This window comes from Nannospalax galili, unplaced genomic scaffold (assembly GCF_000622305.1).
Source record: "Nannospalax galili isolate Female #2095 unplaced genomic scaffold, S.galili_v1.0 scaffold138, whole genome shotgun sequence".
Classification (NCBI taxonomy): Eukaryota; Metazoa; Chordata; class Mammalia; order Rodentia; family Spalacidae; genus Nannospalax; species Nannospalax galili.
Genome location: NW_008341333.1, coordinates 219,321 through 241,741, shown reverse-complemented (window position 1 = coordinate 241,741; position 22,421 = coordinate 219,321). Strand labels below are relative to the sequence as shown.

The 22,421-nt window shown below is 46.5% G+C and overlaps 1 protein-coding gene across 1 annotated transcript; it reads right to left on the bottom strand.

Annotated features, from left to right (window-relative positions):
* Positions 1-6,324: 6,324 nt before the first annotated feature.
* On the bottom strand, positions 6,325-19,973 carry Cd8b (CD8b molecule). Its single transcript, XM_008836726.2, has 5 exons — positions 19,905-19,973; positions 16,599-16,949; positions 12,974-13,063; positions 7,296-7,385; positions 6,325-6,365 (listed from the first exon to the last, which is right to left on the bottom strand). Exons 1-5 carry the CDS (start codon positions 19,945-19,947, stop codon positions 6,325-6,327), a joined length of 615 nt encoding a protein of 204 aa, XP_008834948.1. The 5' UTR covers positions 19,948-19,973.
* Between the last annotated feature and the right edge of the window lie 2,448 nt (positions 19,974-22,421).

Sequence of the window (22,421 nt, the reverse complement as noted above, 5' to 3'; positions counted from 1 at the left end):
TATATATCTCCATGACAGCCCTCTAGGCAATTGTGTCAGCTCAGTTCTTCAGTACAAAAAACTGCAGGGTACAGACCCCCTCACTACAGCCCTCCACCCTTGGCAGCCAACCCTGATCCAGCTCCTTGGGCCACCAGGGCTGAGCCCGCCCTAGCAGCTGCTTGCCTCACAGCCGGAGGAACCAAACCACCCCTGCCCCTCAACCCAACCCCCATCTGAACTTGCAAACTAGTAAATGTATTTGTAGAGAGCCTGAGATGAGACAAGAGGCCTGTTCTTACTTCCGCTGGGGACAGGGCGTGAGCCTCCAGGGAGCACAGGCTTCATGCTGTCTGGGCTTTAGTCTCACTGTTTACATGGCATGGCTAGAGCAAAGAGACCACCTTAATAATGAACCTGGAGGCATCTGGCCGGCCCGATCCTGACCCTTTTGACCTCTCCCTAAGTCTTGGAAAATGGCCTGCCCCTTGGACTCAGGACTGAGCGGCAAAAAGCTTTTGCTTCCCTGGAGCACCTTCTGCATCTCTGCCTTTCTGACTCCCACTCACCACACCCAGTTGCACCCCACATGCTGGGAGTGGGCTCTCATTGCCCCTTTCCTGGAGCCATCTTTCCTTTCCTGTCTTCTTTGACATTTTTACTTCCTGTGACTATCAGAGGCCTCTGAAGGCAGCCCAGTTTTCCCATGCCGTTCTCTGAACTGGTCAGGAAGAGCCGGCTGAACCCTTCTCCTCAGGCCTGGGCACAACACTTCTGTGAATGCTCATGCCAGTTTTTTGTTTGTTTGTTTATTTGTTTTTAAATATTTTAATGATTTTTCAGGATTTTCATACAATGTATTTTAATCACATTCGGACCCCTTCCCCAGTTTCTACCCCACCCAATGACCTTCTCACTGACTTCATGTCTTCTATTATTTGATTTGATGGTCCTAAGCTTCCAGAGCCCATGGTGGAAGCAAAGAGGAGGTCTGAAGACTTTTTCAAAGCACGGGTTTCTTTTTCTCTGTCCGGATTCCAGCTCAGCATTTGCCCCTTGCATGTTCCCTCTCTGGCCATTAAGGCTAAAAGACGATGAACAAATGAATGGATTGATAGCCCTGACCCTTCACACCTTCTCTTTGGCACAGGTTGCCTTAATGTAAAGAGTCCCTGGGAACTCATGAGCAAGTGTTGAAATGGAAATGGGGACACATGAGGACAAGTGATGACAGGTTCTCTTGCCCCAATCCATAAAACTTGTTGCTCTCCAAAAGCTTCTCTCATAACTGTCAACAATGCATAGAGCATGCCTGCCTTTATCCCTTTATCTTATTATGAGGGAGAAAACCTCACCATGCACAAGGTATGCCAAGATGTCTTCAGGGACATATTGGCCACTGATTGTATCTTACATGGGGAAAATCCTATTACATCATGAGGAAGAAATTTCTTTTAAAAAAGGCAGTGGCTGAGGGGATGGGGGGTGCTGGCAAGGTGGCTCAAGAGGTAAAGGTACCTGCTGAGCAAGCCTGAAGATCTGTTTGATCCCCTTGAATGGTGGAAAGAGAGAACCAACTCCCCCAAATTTTCCCGCCACCTCTACAGACACACCATGGCATGCACTTCCCTACATTTACACACACACCAGACACACACACACACACACACACACACACACACACACACACACTATCATAATAAAATATTTTTAAAAATTAAAAAGCCCATCATCTTTATGCCCTCCAACAGCCTGATAAAATACCTGTTCTCTTTATCGGAAGAGCTTCTGCTACCAGTGTCAGTGAAGGCACTTGGGAGTGGGTCAGAGGGACAATGGGCCTGAGGCAGCTCGGCTTGGCTCCTCGAGTCCTGGGTATTTTTCAAACTCTTCAACTGCAGGTCAAGCTGTGGGCACCTTGTGGGGCCAATGGAGGGTCTTGGATACGAAACGAGAACACAAAAAGTCCATACTGTGCCCCTCCCTCCATCCTCCGTCCTTTCTCCCCTGCCCACTCCAGTTCTGGGGACTGAACCCAAGGTTTGTGCATGTTAGGCAAGTGCTCTACAACTCCTGTGGTGTCTTTTCAGTTGAAGTCAGTGTCTTTGCTGTAGAGGGGCTTTTGTCCTTAGATGCCACGGGAACCACTTGTGTCTTTAACACAGGACTTTATTTTCACAACTGAGATATTTTCATAAAAAGGACAGAGAATAAGAAAAGAAATACATAAAACACCAGAGAAGTGAAGACTGAGACATTTCCTATTGAGATGATGTGAAAGTTCACCTAATCTCAGAGGTGCAAGTTCTCAGAGACCAAGATGGATGCTGGGAACCCGGCAGCTGCTCTCAGGAAGCCTCGTTCGGAAGCTGGCCTCACTGTGTGATAGCCTCCTCTGAAAAGATCCAGGCTTGGCATGCCAGCCCCCATGAGAGACTCAAGAGTCAATAACACTGCTCTACTAAGTCACTTACAAAGATGGTGGCTGGAAGGCCACTCTCCAAGGCCCAGCCCAGCCCAGGGAGAGTACAGAAACACAAGGGTGTTATAGTGAGAGTTCTTGGTTCTCCAGCACACTGTGAGTGTCCCTGGGTTCTGGGCCTCCTCTGTAAAACTCGAGGTGATCAAAAAGCTGTTCCCATGAATGAGGTCCACAGACAGAACTTGCAGCAGTTCAAAGCAGGCAGCTTGAACAGGGAGTAGACTCTCCAGGAGATGCATTCCTTCCATTTGAACAGATCCAGCTTTTTACTGACCAGTGACTTTTTGTAGAAGGATATCAGCGTATAGGCTCTAATCATTTATGAAACCTGGAAGCAGCAACAAGTTGTAAGACTTCTTAGTTTCAGGCCGGTGACATTGTATTTCTTATAGCAGAAACAAATGGTAAACAAGGAGCTGAGAGCTTTAATGTTAAGATAGTTTAAGGCCTATCTTTGCTATGAAAGAGAATTAAAAATGCTAGGGGTGGTAGTCCGTGCCTTTAATCCCAGTTGGGAAGCAGAGGTATGTGGATTTCTGTGTGATTGAGACCAGCCTGGTCTACGTATCAAGTTCCAGGCCAGCTAGGGCTACAGGAAGACTCTGTCTCAGAAAATAAAAACAGAAACAAAACCACTAAAAAACAAATAAGGTAGCAACAGAAACAACAACATAGCAACATTCCAAAAACATAGCTTAAAAAAAAAAGCTCTAGCTTTGGGGCCAGCAAGATGGTTCAGCAGGTAAAGAAAAGATGCTTGCCCCCAAGCTTGATGATCTGAGTTCGATCCCCAGAACCTACATGTTGGAAGAAGAGAGCCCACTCCTGAAAATTTTTCTCTGACCTCCACATGAATGCCACGGTACACACACAATAAATAAATGCAAAAATTTCTTTTAAAAAGCCTTTTGCTCAGTTGGGTGTAGTAGTGTATGCCTTTAATCCAGCACTTGGGAGGCAGAGACAGGTGAATCTCTATGAGATCCAGGTCAGCCTGGTCTACATAGCAAGTTCCAGGTCATCTGGGACCATAGGACATTGTCGCAAATAAAAAACAAAAACAAACAAATAAAAAATACTTTAGCACTGAATAATGTTGTGTCCTGAAGCACTTTCTAGGCAGCTGCTCACAGAGCTCACTGTGGGCCCGAGGGGATTGTCTGCTGAGGGATGATTCTCTGTTCAGAGTGAGAGGATGGGAACATCTGCTTCAACTACAAAACAACTGATCAGTGAGACCCAGGGGCTGCTGAGGCCCTGGATCATGACAGCAAAACCAGAAAGAGTTTTTAAGCTTTTCAAAGTCATAAACCAGTCTGGCACTGTTATATATGCCTGTAATCCCAGCATTTAGGAGGTTGGAGGCCAGAAAATCATAAATTCAGGGTCATCTTTGGCAAATAATGAGTTTGAGGCAAGCCTGGGATATGCGATCCTGTCTCATACACACACACACACACACACACACACACACACACACCTAAACACACAAATGTTTTTGTTTAAATTACATTTTTTTTTGATATGGGTCTCAAACTGGCAGTGACCTTGAACTTCTAATCCTTCCGTCTTCACCTTTGCAGCTTTGGGATGACAGATGTTTGCTACCACACCAAGTAACAAATGACTTGAGTAAATGTAAAAATAGACAAGGGCTGAGAACAGAACAGAGTGCAGAGGAGGCTCGGGACCCCCAGTGACCACCCTAAGCCCTTCCCCTGTCTCACTGAGCCTCGGGATGCCTAAGGTTTGTCAAACCTGGAGGTCCTGCTTCCAGTCTCTCCCTAACTGGTGTCAGATTACTGGGTAGAGGTGAAAATCAAAGGGCATGTTGGACAACCACAGGCAGTGCCCGACTCTCCACGAAAAGTTACCACAGCAAAGATTTTACACAGAACTTTCTAGAGATCTAGTCTCAGATGTACTCAAATTCTCATCTCTTATTTGAGTGTAGTTTCTAAATCCAGCCCCCAAAGCAGAATTGTTCTTGCCCAAACTGTCATTGTAAGTTACTCTTAAAATGCAGCAGGCAAAAAAACAAAAGAAATAAGAAAGTACAGTGGGCATGTTTAACTAGTTCTTGTATATAGTATATAGGTCATATAATAATGAGAGTTAACATGATCATCATACTTTTAGAGTACTTAAAGTGTGTTTTGTTTCTTGGTATTTGGACTCCCAGAACTGAACTTAAATGTAACTTAGGAGTCAAGCCTTATGGGCATTCTCTGAGTAATCCTCACAAAGCTGTGTCTTTCCATTTTACAGACAGGAAACTAGAGGTTTTGAGAGGTGAAGAGACTTGCCTAGAGTTACAGGGTTGATGAGTGATAGACAGGAGTCCTTGAGTATAAGACCCTATTGCCCTTTTTCATTTGGAGGCATGGCCTTTTCTTTCCTCAAAACACATCTCTCTCTCTCTCTTTCTCTCTCTCCCCCTCTCTCTCTCTCCTTCTCTCTCTCTCTCTCTCTCTCTCTCTCTCTCTCTCTGTAGGGGGCGTGTCCTGAGGATCAAATGAATATGTGAGGCAGATAGATGCGAAACAGCCTCTATATTGAGGAAGAAAAATCAAACCCAAAGACTGGGGATGTGGGGTCAGTTGGCAGAGTGCTTTCTGAGTGTGCAAGAAGTTCTGAATTCACTCTCCAGTACACATAAATTGGGGTGGTGGCACCTGCCTGTAATCCCAGCATTGAAGAGGTAGAGGGAGGAGGATTAGGAGTTCAAGGTCATCCTTGGCAAATAGGGAGTTTGATGTCAGCTTGGAATATGTGAGACCCTGTCCTAAAACAAAATCAAATCCGAGAACATTGCCTGAGGCTGAGCATGGGATCCTAAACTAAGGGTTGGGGAGTCCTGGTAGCCTCGGATTTGTGCAAGCCTCTGGCTCCTGCTATGGGTTGCCAGATGCAGCAAACTGAAGGCTTATGTGGTTAGTTAGTTGGTTTATTTTGAGACCCAGTCTCATGTAACCCAGGCTGTCTTGAACTTACTATGTAGCTAAGAATGACCTTGAATTATTGATCCTCCCACTGATCCGCCTCCCCAGTGCTATTAATTTAATTTTTGAGACAAGGTTTCATTCTGTAGCCAAAGCTGACCTGGAACTCACTATAAAGCCAGGCTGGCCTGGGATTTGCAGCAATCCTCCCGCCTCAGCTTCCCAAATGGGGGAATTACAAGCATGAGCCATCAGCCCAGCTTTTGTTTTTGTCTTTTTGAGAGAGGGTCTTACTACGTAGCCGAGGCTGGCCTGGAGCTCACTGTGTAGGGCATTGCCTGGGAAAAGAACTTCTGATGGAGGAGCCTGACCTTCTGACTTTTCTCTCCACTGATCTGTAAGACGGGAGTAATGACCTTTCCATCTCATGGTCTCATGTGGCACTGGTGACTGCTGTCAGTAGAGTGAAGAGTTAATCCTACTTTGTATGGAATACATTTAAGTGATTACTTAGTACTTGTGTTCATTTAGCTCAACTCTGTTCCTGATCTCTATCGATCTCTATTATGCCTTCAGTTTATTAAATTAAATTAACTTAATTTTGACACAGAGTCTCGTGTATCCTGGGCTGGCTTCAAAGTCTCTATGCAGTCAAATGATCTTGAACATCTGATCTTCCTGCCTCTGTTTCCCGAGTGCTGGGATTACATGTGTGAGCCATTACACTGTTAGTGCTGCTCTGGGGACCAACCCAGGGCTTTGTGCATGCTAGGCAAGCACTCTACCAACCGAGCCATACCCCCAGGCCCCTGTTTATGATGGTTTTGAAGGTGACATCTGATTTTGACTTTTTGATGCAGCCATAGGCTGCAGATAGCAGCAGGGGGCTAAAGAACCCCAGAACCACGAGCAGAGCAGCACTTACTGTTTCATGAAGCGAATTCGGGCTTTCCTCTGAAGGCCTGGAAGAGCAGAGCAAAGGCAAGAGTCAGTGCTGGTCGGCTGATGACTGGTGCCAAGCCCCAGAGACCAAGGAGGAGGGCAGGGTTAGCCAACATCTACAGCTTCATCTCAAACCAGAGCACATGTACCCCTTCTGGGAGGTAGGGCGGAAACAAGGGTCTACTTCTGCTGAATGTTGTTTGTTTGTATTTAAGACAGGGTTTCATGTGGCCCAAACCTCAAATTCTTTATGCAGCTGAGGCTGGCTTTGAGCTCCTGATCCTCCTGCCTCTACTTCCCAAGTACTGGGATTACAGGCATGTGCCACCAGGCCCAGCCAGACTACTGGGATTCTTAGAATGGGGTGCACAAACTCGTGTGTGAGGACAACCTCACGCCAAAGTATGCAGGCACATGGGTACATTTCTTTGGGGGAAAGGGACCACAATTCACAAAGGTTAAAGGAATCGGTGAGCTCTAAAGGTTAAGAGCCACTGATCTGGTTGACTCCCTGCTGTTCCCCACTTCATTTTATAGATGTTCATAGAAGAAAAGTGATTTGCTCTGGATGGCATGAAGAGGCCACAGGCTCTATCTACATAAAGCACAGAGTGAGACCGCTGAGACCCAAGATCAAAGTCAGTGGAGGAAGGCGCTACAGCAGTGGACTCAAACCTAGGTTTGTCTGACTGCATAGACAAATGGCATCTCATTTTGGCCCCTGGATCTGGGGGAAGTGTGTCTCAGTAGTAAAGTGCATGCAAGATGTCCCGGGTTCAATCTCTGTATGCCCCAGGAACCCCTCAAATCAGAAAGACCCATTTGGAGACCCACTAGGCTCTCTGGGACAAATTTTCCATCAATTCTGCTTTCCTAGAGAAGAAAGTATGCCCAGGGACCCTAGGATAGCAAAATGGGGGCCCCATGATGTCCTGGACGTGTCAACTCACAGTGCAGGTGGATGGTCACACTCAGAGACACCAGCAGAACCAGGATGCCAGCCACCAGTAGGCTGAGGGTAACAAGGCCACAGGCTGGGCCTAGAAAAGACACATATGATGTGTATTCAACACTGATTCACACACTCGGAGGAGAAACTCCCTGGGAGTCGACTTGCCAGGGAACTCCACCAGTTGCAGTTGCATCATACTTCTGTTTAGCCCTTTTTCCAAATGCACTTTAAATACCACTGAAGTCATTATATAAAGAAAATGTCACGGCTCACATCCAAAATTTTTAAAAAGTTAATTAAACTCAGGAGGTAGACACCTCTTATGCCTGGTAATAAGCTTTTACTACCTTTAAAAAAATCCCTTTATTTGAATTTCACACAAAAAAATAGATGGATACATTTTCATTGTAATTTAAATATGTGGTTAGAAAGCCCATAGACATCCTTGTTCCTTTTCAGAAGAACCAACATTGATAACTTGGTAATCTTCCCCTTTGCATTTAAACATGTACAGTTTTCATAGATATATTCCAGTTCTTTCATTGTTTATGTATGTGTGTGTGTGCGTGTGCGTGTGCGTGTGCGTGTGTGTGTGTGTGTGTGTGTGTGTGTTTATGTGTACCTGTGAACCTGTGACAGCTGAGGAGGCCCTCAGGTGTCTTGCTCTATTACTTCACCTTATTCCTTTGAGACAGGGTCTCTCACTCAACCTGGAGTCAGAACGGTGGCCAGTAAGCCACAGTTATTGTCCTGTCTCTGTCATCCTATAATGCTGGGGTTACAGGTACGTGCATTGCCATGTCTGGTTTTTTTATATGGGTGCTGGCAATTTGAACTCAGGTCCTCATGTTTATACAGCAAGTGCTCTTACCCGATGAGTTATCTCTGTTTGTTTGGTTGGTTTGTTTGTTGTTTCTTGAGGCAGGGCTGGTTTTCAACTTGCTATGTAGCCAAGGATGATGTTGAACTTCTGATCCTCTTGTCTCTGCCTCCCAAGTGCTGGGATTACACTTGTGTGCCAACATGACCCGTTTATGCAGTGTGGGAGATTGAATTCAGGGCTTTGTGCCTGCTAGGCAAGCACTCTACCAACTGAACTACATCCCCAGTCCCTTAGTTTTTAAATATAGTAGATTATACTGAATTCATTTTTTCCCTGTAACTGCATTTCCCACTTTCTTTAATCACACCAGCATATCGGTTTCCTCAGCAGAATAACAGATGGCCCTATGGATACGACATGGGTTATTAGCCATCAGTAGGCATCTTGGTTGCTTTACTTTTACAAACAGCTCTGGAGAGAACATTCTGGTGCATTTATGTAATGCAGGTGCCTTCCTGAGGTAGATGCTGAAAGTGGGAACTACTAAACCACAGATGTGGTCTGTTTTTACTGTAGTAGACGCTGCCAAATGCCTTCCCTTCTGCTCTGATCCGCCATGGTGCACCTCGCTTGGCCCTTGTTATCAGTGTTTTAGCTCTTGTCAGTCCTGTGTGTGCTGACAGAGCAAGTCTATGTGTGTTTGTGTATGCGTGTGGGATATTTCACTTCAGTTCCCTGATTCCGTGTAGGCTTCAGCCCATTTGCATGTCAATCACCTGTAAGATTGCTCTATGATTCGGCTCTCTGCTCAGTTGCCTGGTTTTTGCGTGTCATGTAAGTAGCAGAGGTTGTGATCTTAGTGTTCTGGATTCTTCTGCAGTACCCTTCACGGTCCTGTAGCTGATCCCTCCAAGGGGCTGAGGCACAGAACCAAGGCCCATGGATGAAAGGACAAAACCACAGAGGACTCCAGGTTAGCAAAACTAGAAAGCCCTTTGGAAGTCAGGGAGGAAGGGAATTTTGACAGAGTACTTCTGACGTGCCAAGGATAGTGTTAACTTCCAGCTTTCACCTTGTGAGGAAGAAAGGCATTGCCAGGATTTTTCTCTGTCATTTTGTACTTTAAAGCAATTAAGACTTGGGCTGGGAATGCAGCGGGGCTGGCAGAGTGCTTGTGCGGTTGCTTCATCCTGAGCACCACAGAGACCGGGCATGCCGGTAACCTCAGAACTTAGGATGTTGAGACAGAAGGATCAGAAGCAGCTCAAAGCCATCGTCTACTACATAGCAAGTTAAAGGACAGCCTGGGCTACATGAGACCTTGTCTCAAAAACAAAACTAAAACAAGACCCCAAGGCTCAAAAGACCCAAGTTCACTCTACAGACCCAAGAGCACTCAGCTTCCAAAGGCATGACCAGAGTATGTATAAGGTCTTCAAGGCCTAAAAGACCCTACAGGTTCCACCTGGGCAGCTTGAGGCAAAAGAGGGCGCAGAAGGGGAAGAAGCCATGTCTGGATAGTTACTACGAGCAGAGGAGACTCCTGCACAGGTGGGAGGCCCACCCGAGATGCTCTCACCACCAAGCTCTGCCTTAGATAAACTTTAAAAACATGGTGCTAAGTCAAAGAAGCCAGACATCAAAGCTCAGGGAGAGACAGTAGATACACGGTTGCCAGGGCTGGGAATGGGGATGTCATATGACTTGGGTAATGGAGATATTCTAAAACTAGACTTTGGAGATGCTTGCATAACATGACAAATTTCCTACAATTCATTAAATTTGTATGCTTCAAGTGGGTGAACTTGATGATGAGCAAATCATGCCTCCATAAAGTTTTAAAAAGATGTGCTGGGTAATGGAGATGTGCTGGGTGTGGTGGCACACGTCTTTAATTCTAGCAGAGGAGGCAGAGGCAGGTGGATGTCTGTGAGTTTGAGGCTTATTGATTTTTGAGACAGAATTTCACTATGTTGCCCAGGCTGCTCTCAAACTTGTGAGCTCAAGTGATGCTCTTGCCTCAGCCTGCAGAGTAGCTGGGACTACAGGAACTGTGTTTGGAACTCTTCTTTTTGTAGCCTGACTACATGTCCTTTAGATGAAGTTATCAAGGTATGTTATAAAATGAGGTCATTCTGTCCTCACCTTCATATTCTGTAAGGCTGCCTTTCTATTCATGGGTACTGATTTTCTTTCTCTCTTCTTCCCTCCCCTCCCCTCCCTCCCCTCCTGTCCCCTCCTCTTCTCTCTCTGTCTCTCTCTGTCTGTCTCTGTCTGTCTCTGTCTGTCTCCGTCTCTCTGTCTCTCTCTCTCTGTCTCTCTCTGTCTGTCTCTGTCTGTCTCTGTCTGTCTCCGTCTCTCTGTCTCTCTCTCTCTGTCTCTCTCTGTCTCTCTCTCTCTGTCTCTCTCTCTCTCTCTCTCTCTCTCTGGGTCTCCCTGTAGCCCCAGCTGGCCAGGAAGTTGCTGGCCTTGATCTCACAGAGATCCACTTGCCTCTGCCTCCAGAGGGCTGGGATCAAAGGCGTGCACCACCACATCTGGCTCTGATTTTCTTTTTTCTGTTCTTGTTTTTGTTTTATTTGAGACAGGATCTCATGTAGCTCTGGCTGGCCTCACACTTGCCTTGTAGCTGAGGGTGACATTGAACTCCTGATCCTCCTGCCTCAGCCTCCCAGGCGCGGGCATTATAGGCATGTGCCACTGAATCTGGCTAGGTTCCGACTGTCTTTCTGCTGTAACCTCACGAGGCAGCTTCGCACCCCGTTCTCCTAGATCCTATAAGGAACCCCTCCTCAGGTGCTTGGTACATATAAACAAAGCAACCTAAGCTGCACACAGCAGCCTTGGGCTGCTGTTGTGGTTTTTTCTTTGGGTAGTGGCAGGTGGTGCTTTCTGTTTGCCACCAGCAACTTTTGGGGGTAGAACTCAGTATTTTTCCAGAAACACATTTGGGTTTATTTATTTGGGCTTATTTGGGGTTTGAAAAAGTGTGTGTGTGTGCATGTGTGTGTGTGCGTGTGCGTGTGTGTGTGTGTATGTGTGTGCATGTGTGTGTGTACACATGTGCTTACTCCAGTTAAGATGCCTGGCGTTCACTATTCAGAGAGGCAAATTTTTTCATTCATTAACATAACTTAAGCTCATCCTTTGTGTTAGCTCCTTTGTTGGGCATCAAAACTGGAAAAATGTGAAGTGCGGGAGCATTCATCAACAGTTTGTGACATAATTTACAAATCATAAAGTCCAACTGTTTAAAGTGTAGAATTTTTTAGCTGGTGTGGTAATACATGCTATAATCCCAGAATTTGGGAGGCTAAGACAGGGGAATTGTTAGTTTGAGGTCAACCTGGGTTACACAACAAATTCCAGGCTAGCCTACACGTAAAAACCATGTCTCAACAGAAAAAGTAAAGTCTACAATTGAATAGTTTTTAAAAATCTTCCTGGTGCTGTAGAGCCATCACCACAAGCTACCTTTGGGGCATTTTCTTCCTCCCAGAACAAAACCCTGTACCTATTAGTAGTCATCTTCATCGCCCCCCACCCCCAGCTTCAGGCAGTCATTCATCCAGTCTCTCTGAGGTACCCTTTTTTTTTTTTTTTTTTTTTTGAGACATGTTCTCCCTATAGCCACAGCTGGCCTGGAACTCACCATGTAGACCAGGCTGGCCGTGAACTCACAGAGATCTGCCTGCCTCTGCCTCCCCAGTGTTAGGATTAAAGGCATGTGCCATGTGCCACCACGCCTGGCTTCTCTGAGGTATCTTAATGTGGACATTTCATATCAATGAAGTTGCACAATACGTGGTCTTTTGTGACTGGCATTTCACTGCATATTTTCAAGATTCATCTATACTTAAGCATATATAAGTATTGTATTCCTTTGGGGCGGGTGGTGACACAAGGTCTCAGCCCAGGCACAAACTTTATGTATAGCTGGGGATGACTTTGAACTCCTGAGCCTCCTGCTTCCACTTGGAATTATAGACATGTGCCACTATGCCTGACCTTTTTTTTCTTTTCTTTTCTTTTTTTTGAGACAGGGTCTCCTTGTAGCTCCAGCTGGCCTGGACCTTGACTAAACTGACCACAATCGCACAGATACCCTCCTGCCTCTGCCTTCCATAAGTAGAGGCGTGCACCATCATCCCCACTCCTGCTCACCTGGCCTGTTCTTACTCTTTTTGAAATCAAGGTTCTCTATGTATTTCAGGCTGGTCTTCAGCTTGTGATCCTCTTGCCTCAGCTAACCAAGTGCTGGGACTATAGGCATGTGCCACAATGCCCAGCCAGTGCTTAATTATTGGTTTAAATTTTATTACATTTATTGATTGATTGATTGTTATATGGTGCACACGTGAAGGTCAGAGGACAATTTGCAGGAGTTGGTTCTCTCCTTTCGCCATGTGGGTCTTGGGGATCAAACTCAGGTCGTGAGGCTTGGCAGCAAGCACTGAGACATCTTTTCGGTGTAGAACTTCATTCCTTCCATTCTTTTGTGTAGCTATATTACAGTTTGTTAGCCCGTACACTATTGGTGACAGCTTTCCTGGCTACTATGAATCATGTTTCTGTGAAACATGTGCAGGTGTTTGGGTGGATGTCTTTTCCTTTCTGTCTTGTTCTGTGATGATTTATAGTATGGCTTTACTAGTCTGTGAGTGGCTGTCAAACTCAGTGTTCCTTCTGACACAAGGTTGGAGCTGGAGAAATAGGCTACAGAGCCAATACTTGGTGAGCACTGTGGCACAGAGAAAGTAAGAAAGGAAGGAAAAAGAGAGGGAAAGAGAGGGAGGAGGAAGAGCAGACAGCTGCCTTTTTTTTTTTCTGTGATGCAGTGATGGCAAACTCACTTTTCTGGGCCATTGGGTTGGAGACCCGACATGGTTTCTTCTTGAGGATGGTCTTCTTGGTGGGTTGGGCAGTGGTGGGAAGGACATCAGCTGCAGAAAGAAACAAGACCCATATTTCAGGCCATAATCAGCAGACAGACAGGCAGATGTGTGCTGCGCTGCATCCAGCACTGAAGTCCTCATGATGTTCCCTAGGCTACCCCATAATCATTCCCTAGGCTACTCCAGGACTCCAGGTGGGGGTCACCCTGGTGTCTCAGAGAGATATTTTCTGGAGCAACCAGATCTGAGCAGTGCTTCACGCTCATGATTAACCACTGTGCAACCTGGGTTGTCCCCTGTATGCTTATCTGCTGTAATGAAGATGGCCCATATTTTGTTGTTTGTGGGAATTAAAAGAGACAATGTGTCTAGCAACGTATGCAATAGACATGACTCTATTTGCTAGAAGACTTTGGGCTGAGGTTGAGACCCCTCAGTACCTTGGCATGAGTCCTTTCAACCCTCCTTGCCAGTTCCCAAACCAGTGGAACAAAGCCCATGGAAAGGAGATGCGTGTCCTTTCCCACGTGGACAGTCCCAGTTGAGAGGGGCGGGTGAGTGCTGGGACCCCAGACCCTTCTTCTCTTCTCCTCCATTATGACCAAGTGTCCCATACTGAAGGGTTGGGAGAGGAGTGGGAGAAGATGGTGGGATTGGCACTCTGAGCCAGGGAGACCCTGTAGTTTTGTAGTGTGGAGTGTGATATGGGGCTACCCGGTACCGTACCATCTGCCCTTTGCCTCTGTTGCCTAAGGGAAAAGACTGAAAATATACAACACTGGGAATGGACTAGGAAAACACCATGAACTTGAACTTAAACTTTCAAGCTGAGGGACCAAGGAGGGGCAGCCAGCAAATAGGTCATTATAAAGAGGACACCGGGTTCTCTCCTCCCAAGCACCCTCTGGAGGGCGGGGAGAACACAGTCATGGTGGGCTCTGCTGGCTTTTTTTGCTGTTTCTTGGAAAAGCCAACGAACTAGAAGGAGCTCCTGGTGTGGAGGCAGCCGAGCTAAGCACTTAAGCAGCTAAGCCCACTGACCCTGGCAGCTTTCGGTGTACACACCATGATCTCCATATTACCTGGGAGAAAGCCTAAGATCAGAAAGCTGAGCTAACTTGCCCGAAGTAGGTAGTCGTTAAACTACAGCCAGGATCTGAGCCAAAAGACCTGTTTCCTACATGGCCTCAGAGGCAGGTGCTTTCTGACACATTAGGTCAGCTCCAAGTCTTTTGGCCATGGGTGTGTGGAGCTGTTATAAAGTGACGACCAACAGCAGCTGCAAGGTCTGAGAGCCTGGCCTGTGTTGGGGCTGTAAGTCCTTTAATGCACGTGGTCCCAGAACGAACTCCATTTGTCCTATCTTACACTCAAGGAAGCAGGGGCCCCTCATCCGGTCAGTGGCCAGCCTGGGAGGGAGCCAGCTCTACAGCCTTCAGTGCCTTAGCTGGACACAATGGCCTGGCTCTGATGGAGGGCTGAGGGCAAGAGAAAGTTGTTCTGCTTCAATTTCACCTTGCTCAAAGCCAGGTCCCTCTTGATGCCTCTTGATCCCCAAGTTCAACCTTTCCTACTCTGTTGCCTATGAAAGGGGCAGGCCCATAGGGTGCTTGTAGGACCTGAATGAGACATATTTTTCCTGACACTTTCTTTACTACCCGGGCTTCTCCTCTAAAGCACAGAGAAGGCCAGGCATGGTGATGCACACCTTTAATCCTGGCACTGGGGAGGCAGAGGCAGGCGGATTTCTGTGAGTTCGAGGCCAACCTGGGCTACATAGCAAGTTCCAGGCCAGCAGAGGCTACAGCAAGACCTGTCTCTAAATAAATAAAATAAAATAAAATATAATATAAAATAAAATAAAATGTAAAGTAAAATAAAATAAAATAAAATAAAATAAAAAATTTAAAAAGCACCTTTCAGCCAGACAGTTAGGCTCTGGCTCTGAGCATCCTGCCCCTGCAAGGACAGTGGTTGCAAGAACGAGCTTTGGGAAGACGCTGTTTTTGAGGTGTGAACAGTGTGTGGGGTTTGGAAACATGGAATCCAGGAGCCAGTGAATGGAGATGGAGGCAGAGATGATGGGAAGTTTCTGGGAATGCCTATGCTTATTTCTCAGATCCTGGAACACCGGGAAGACACAGTGCTCATAGGCAAAAAAGTTACAAGCTAAATGACTCCCAAGCCCTGCAGAAGCCCATATTTCAAAACACGGATCAGTGAACTCCTATCTACCCTCACCCCTACCCCATGATGCTAAGAACTCGGGCTGGGGAGGCCATAGGACCTCACTCTAATTTTTGTCTCCCTAACTATACTGCTGTCCCCAGCTGTCCCTGCATCTCTTCAGGCTGAGTGGTCCAACTTCTGGAGTGCCCTCATCCCTCTCAGCCCCCAGGTAAGTGGGAAGCAGGACAGTGAGAGACCCAGCCACGGGCTGAGCTAGGGAAAGGACTACTGCCAACTACTGGCCTGAGAAAATCTGCCATGATCCTTTCCCACTCTTGAGAGCCGAATCCTCTCTGTCCAACATGGCAGCCCCTGGCCACGTGTTCTGTTGAGTCTCAACAGAGATGTGCTGTCCACTTACAATATGACTAGCACCATGTTTGAAAAAGGAACAAAAAATAGCACAGCAATTTTCATACTGGCTATCTGTTGAAATGATAATACTGTTGATAAAGTGGATTCAACAAAATGTGTAAATTCATTTCACTTATTTCTTTTTGATTTTCTTAGGGGCTAGCAAGATGGCTTAGTGAGTAAAGGCACTTACTGCATCGCCAATCCCCAGGACTCACATGATGAAAGGAGAGAAATGACTCCTGCATGTTGTCCTCTGACCTCTACAGGCATGTGTGGCACGTACCCCCGACCCATACATACAAGTCAATAAATAGAATGTAATAAAAAATTTAAAAACATATCTACAGTTTGCAATGTATTTTTACTATATTATACTCTCTTAATTCATGGAGCTGCAGCTTCCCAGAATTAGAGGTGGGACAACAGCACCCTCCCACAGATGTGGAAATGGAAGTTGAAGGAGGGGAACAACCTGCCCCAGGGCTTGTGGCAAACTTATAGCACAGCCAGGCCTAGGGCTCATTTCCCTTACTCCCTGAAGCCGAGTGTGGCTGTGACCCATACAACCCCACAAAGACTGCTGAGGACAACCGCCTCTCTGTAACCCCAGAAATGCCCTCCCTGGGTACATCCAGGCAGTGTACACTCAGGATTTCTAAGACCTCACGCATCTTGGCATGGCCTGAAGGGCAACATCACCCTGTGTCCATCGGACAGAGCTTGTCTCTGATTGACTCATCTCTCCATACGATCCCCATCCAAAATGGAAGTCATAATATACCATCTGCTGAGTGGGTGGTAGTATTAGGCACTGTTAGGGACACGACTATATGCAACACTTGCAGGTGCTCAGCCTGGTGATTCTCAACATGTATTTTCCTCTAGTCTTAGTGGTGCAGCTATTAGTCATGGCTGCAGAGTGGAGCTCACCAAAAGCGATGGCCCCAGCGCTTGGCATGTGCGCAATGCTATTTCATAGTCTTGAGCCCATTCTTACCCACGATCAGCTTGATCCCCTTCCCGAAGATAAGCTCAGGACTCCCAACTATCATGCAGAAGTAGATGCCACTGTCCTCAGGCTTCACACTCGTCAGATTGAGAATGGGTTGGGCTGTATCCGAAGACACAGTTAGCTTTTCTGCTGTCATCCCTTCACCATACACAATCCCTTTCGTGGGATTCCAGGAGACCAGGAACTCGAAGTGGCTGTCCTTGGTGGGGCCCTGGAGCTGCCTTAGCCAGTAGATGGGCGTACTCTTGGTGTAGATTTTCATCTCACAGGACAGTTTCACCATTTGGTTGGTCAGGACCATCATGGACTTAGGGGGTTGATGGAGGGCAGAGAGAGCTACAAGAAACCAGAAGGAATGAAGCAGGTGTGTATGCCTGTAATCTCAGAACTCTGGAGATGGAAGCAGGAGGATCAGAAGTTCAAGTTCAGCTACATAGTGAGTTTGAGGCCAGCCTGGGCTATGTAAGGCCTTGTCTCAAAAAAAGGATGTTTGTGGATGGGAAAGCTGGTGAGATGGCTCAGCAGGTAAAGGCACTGACAAACCTAACCACCTGGGTTCAATCTCTGGGACATACATGGTAGAAGAGAACTGGCTCCCACAAGTGGTCCTCTGACCTCCAGGCAGGCACACATACATGTCTGTGTACACACACACACACACACACACACACACACACAGAGAGAGAGAGAGAGAGAGAGAGAGAGAGAGAGAGAGAGAGAGAGAGAGAGAGAGATATTATATATATAGAAAAAAATACACACACACACACACACACACACACACAAGAGAGAGAGAGAGAGAGAGAGAGAGAGAGAGAATGAGAGAGAGAGAGATATTATATTTTTAAAAAGAAATAAAGAACCAAGAAGGAGCAGAGATCATTAGCATGCTTTCCTGGCCACAGTTGTGGGGCCTCAGAATCACACCAAGTGTGTGTTACAGGAAAACCTATGGAAGACTGTCTGATAATAGAGCCCAGGGTGTTAACAGCAGGAGCCTCTTGGACTCTGTATTCACAAGCTTCAGCTGCAAGGTGGGCTTTCTCTGTGCCTAGGTTTACCATGGGCACAGGAGGTGCCATGGCCATTGGTTGATAGCAACTTGTATGTCTGGTCCTTGACATGAATTATCTCAACCAAGTCTCAAACTGGCTTTAGGATTTTTATCCCCATTACCCAAATGAGAAGATGCATGAAGTTACTTGTTCAGAGTCCCATGGGGATTAAACCTCAAAAGCCATTTGGAAGCCAAATTGCTTATCTACTTCATCTGCTGTGACTCTGTATCAGCCCTCAGGAGATCTAAGCAGCTGAAAGAGACCCGGGGCAAACTGGGAGAGGAACTCGGAGTCACAGGCACAGCACATGGCTGGTCCAGGCAATCTGAAAGAGGACTGACTGTTGTTTGTGGACAAAGAGCAAAAGTTGCTCGCTGTCCCTGGTGGACACAACAGCAGCCCAGCTCTGGATTCCCAATACCCTGGAAGCAGAGCTGGGAGTTCGTTTTTTTTTCCTTAGATGGGAAGACTGGGTAGACAGAAGCAGTCACAGACTTGGCCATGCACAGAGCCCTGTACCAGCTGTGGGACCTCAAAAGAAGGAAAGAAAAGAAGTGAAAGGATGCCCCCAAATCACATTACAAACTATAAAGCACTCACACAGGTAAATACTGCCCATGAGCTGGCTGCCTAAGTGAGCGGCCAGGGCTTCTGCTTGTAATTACAGCCCAAGCTTTATTGCCCCTTCATGGCCTTCCCTAGGACTGATGGGAAGAACTTAAACCACAGGCTCCACTCTCAGACTACTCTGACCTTCCATTGCATGGAGAAAGAATGAATTTGCACCTGTGGCCCAAGTGCTGCCAAATCTTTTCCCCTGGCTATCAGAATCCCCTTTTTGCTGTAGGACAGCAGTTTCCATTGTTTTGGGTTGTTGCCTTCTCTTGGGAAGTTAATAAGAATTGATGATGCCAGTATTTATTGAGCTGTGTTGGGCATGGTGTGTGTGCTGTCTCATTTAATCCTCACCAAATGCTATGGGGAAAAGAATTTTATATCCATTTTACACAGGAGCAAAAGGAGGCTAGTGAGGGAAAGGTTGTACCCAAGGTCACATAGCCTGTATGAAGTGGATCTCAAGCCTAGGTTGCAGACCCCTGTACATGAGCTTGGAGCTACAAGAAACTTGTGATCCTTTTCTGGGCGCACTCCTGAACTCACAGTGGGGTCAAGAATTCACAGATGGCAGAAGCCCTTTTGAAGCCCAGAAATGACTCTCTAAACAAGGGTATGGCCTGTGTGATAAAGGTCCATTTCCCATGCCTGGCTGGTTTCTCTTTTTTCACTCTAGACCCATTTGCTTTTTCGGCCTCTGGGCTGAACTCAGGGACCAGAGCCACACAGCTAGGCCTCAAGACATATGTAATTTAATTTGATCTTCTGTATACCCCAGCGACTCAATTTTCAGGGCACCTGGTATTTCTAGAATGATCAGCAGTAGCCTTATCAGGTTTCAGTGACCTGGCCTTGTTTCCACTTATGATGTAATTGAGGTAGCCTTGTCAGAGCTGGGGGCCGGCGGGCCCTGTCTCCCTCAGCAGCATAACCAGTTTTGGACTTTGGGTGAAACCACAGGTCAGTGGGCATTTGGGGGTTTTCCTCTAAAAAGCAGACTACCTGGGTTTGGTCAGAGGGACAGTCTTAGCTCACACCTCCATGCCCGCTCCAATATTCCAAATGCAGCCCAGCTTCTTAGGGGAGCAACACCACACAGGACCTCAACTCCAGAAGGTACTGGGGAGCAGAAAGGTCACAGGGAGTACCCTATTATAGTTGTTTCTGAGCTGGCAACAGAAGCATTTGTCCAGTTTGTACTAGAAGCATTTTCCCGGAAGTGATTAAAGAATGTCTATAGGATCCTAGCCTGGGCCAAATTTAGGTCAAGAAGGCCAGACTGGGGCTTCTAGGAACACGGTGGCAGGGAACACCCCATGAGGCTCTCAGAAAAGGTCATTTCCCCTTTCTCCTTCCCCTTGATCTCTCCACACTTCCCTTTCTTCGTCCTCCCCTCCTTTCTGCTCTCCACCTTTCCAACCCTCCCTTCTAGTCCAGGCAGAAGGGAGGAAGTGGCTTGGGGCCTGGAGCTCTCAGACTGGGTAATGCGCACCTAGGAGTATTCTCCTTTCCACTCAGGGACTGTGCCTCCAGCCTCCCCCTGCATCCCCACAGCCCGGGCTTGCCCGTCCTACCTGCTGAGGTACATTTCTAAGATCCCCAGCCTGCCCTACCTTACCTGCAACCTGCCAGGCGAGGACCAGCCAGAGGCCTGGCTGCATCTTGACGTGCCCAGGACACCTGTTCCTCTCAGGGCTTCACAGACACCTACCAGGCAGGAGGTGGGTAGGGAACTGGCTGGGCGGGGTGCCCCAGTGTAGGGGATGTGGGGTGCTGATGGAGTAAGAAGGCGTGGCCACAGGGCAGGGGCAGAAGTCATTGGGTGGCTATAGCAAGGGCTTCATCCTCTAAAGTATCAAAGTGTTGGATTGCATTTTCAAAGAGCCCACCAGGACCCTCTGCTTTCTGGCAAGGAAGTGATAGCTCTGACTTGTGCCAAGCAGGTGCACCTGTGCAGTGCCTCTTGCCCCTGGGAGGTGCTCAGGACAGAATCCTGATCCACTGTGACAGTTGGGGTAAGGGAGTGACAGAGATCCTCGTGCTCAAGGTCCTCCAGCTCTGTGAGGATAGACCCTAATTCAGAGCATGTCCACTTTTTTCCTTTTTTAAATTTTTTTATGTTTTAGAAGCATTTCATTACAGCTTTAACATACTCGATAACAATTTCCAGAGCAAAGATAGATCTCTTTCAAAAGTGGCTATAAAATTTTTAGGTTCATAGTTGAATTACTATAATTATACAATGTTGAACTCAGTATAAACCCTGTAAGACATAAAATTGAAGGAATATTGACAACTGATTACTGCTAGATGAGGAACAGCTGACCTTCCTAAAACAAAAACATCTAGATAGGCTGACTAGATTTATCAGATGGACAAGTAGTGGGGAATGGCCGGGGGTGCCGACCACACTGCAGACAGCAGCAGGGAAGACAGAGTAAAAGGGCTCTGGTGGGGGGAGGTATGGGAGGTGCCATCTGGGAAGTGGGTATATAGATGCATAAGATTGGGATGTTCTGTGTGATATACATACACAAAAATCAACAAATTAAAAAAACGAGTTATATTTGAGGAGGAAGCATAAAACCTTTCTTTCATTTTTGAGTGGGTAGTTTTTGGCTTCTTGTTTTCTAAAGGGTAGAAGGGTGTATTTTGTCTCCTGGTTTGAGCCCACAGCTCTTTACAGCGGGGGATGCATGGTGTCAGGTGCAGCTGTGACTGAAAGAGCTTGAGGCTGTTGTGTGGAATCTGGGGGGCTGAGGAAGCAGCTTGAGCAGTTACCAAGAACTGCCTAGGTGCCAGGGGTCGGCTGTGTCCAAATCCAATATTCTTTCCAACCCACTGCTGCTGTTGCTGGGGAAAGCCTGGGCCAGGAGTTCAGAGGTGCTGGAGAGGAGGAAGGGAGTGCAAGTCCTGAGAACCACTCTGTGACCGTCCAGCTCATCTCCTCCAAGCTGTCCTCTCGCCATTGTTCCCAGAAGCAGCTGCCAAGGTCTGCAAACACACAGGGTAGACAGTCTGGAGAAAACCACACAGGAGTATTTTTTAAATCTAGGAAAAATCCACTTAACACAAAATAAACTGTTGGAAAGTTCAAAGTATGTCAGTGAAGAAATAAATAATACAATCATCCTATTACCCCTTGCTCCTGAACCTGTAAACCTTCATTTTGTTTCTTTGATCTCGCCCACTGTAAATGGAATCGTAAACCACGTTGCCTTTAGTAAATGGCCTCTTTGTTTTTTTTGAAACAGGGTTCAGGCTAGGGATGACCTTGAACCCTTGATGCCCCTACGTCCACCTCCCCAGGGCTTCGTAAACATTTTCCACTTGTGACCCTTTTCTGCCCAAGAAATTTTCCCATGACCCCAGATATATAGGTTTATAAACATGTATACAAATCAACCATTTACTGATAATAAATCATAAATAAGCTAATTTTATTCTATTTTTAAATGATTTACTTTGGACTGGAGAGATGGCTCAGCAGTTAAGAGCACTGACTGCTCTTGCAGAGGACCAGGGTTCAGTTCCTAGCACCCACAAGGTGGCTAACAACTGTCTTTAACTCCAGTTGCAGAGGATTCAATGTCCTCTTCTGGTCTCTATAGGCACTGCACAAAACGGGTGCACTTATATATATTCAGGAAAAGCACTCATATGCATAAAATAAAAAAAACTTAAAAAAAAAGATTTATTTTATTTATGTGATTGTGTGCCGGATGAGGCCAGAAGAGGGCATTGGGTCCCCTACAGCTGAAGCAACAGAAGACTGCCTGATTTGGGTGCTAGGAGCCTAACTTGGGTCCTTTAGAAAGCAGCAAGCACTCAACCACTGAGCCACCTCTCCAGCCCCCAATAAATTTATTTTAAAGTAATTCTTTGCGATACATATAAATTTACCTTTTGTCAAACATGAAAGAAAATTTGCATGCTAATGAAGTAAATGCTTGTCTATTTTTACATAAAGAAATGAATCTCGGTAGAATGTTTGATTGTGCAAGACACAGAGCATCAGAATTGATTGACATTTGATTTTATAATTATCAAAACAGAAAAAACAGCTTTGAATAAATATGCAGCACAAAATGGCAGAAGTATGTTTAGAATCATTTCAGAAATTGCTGACTTGGCC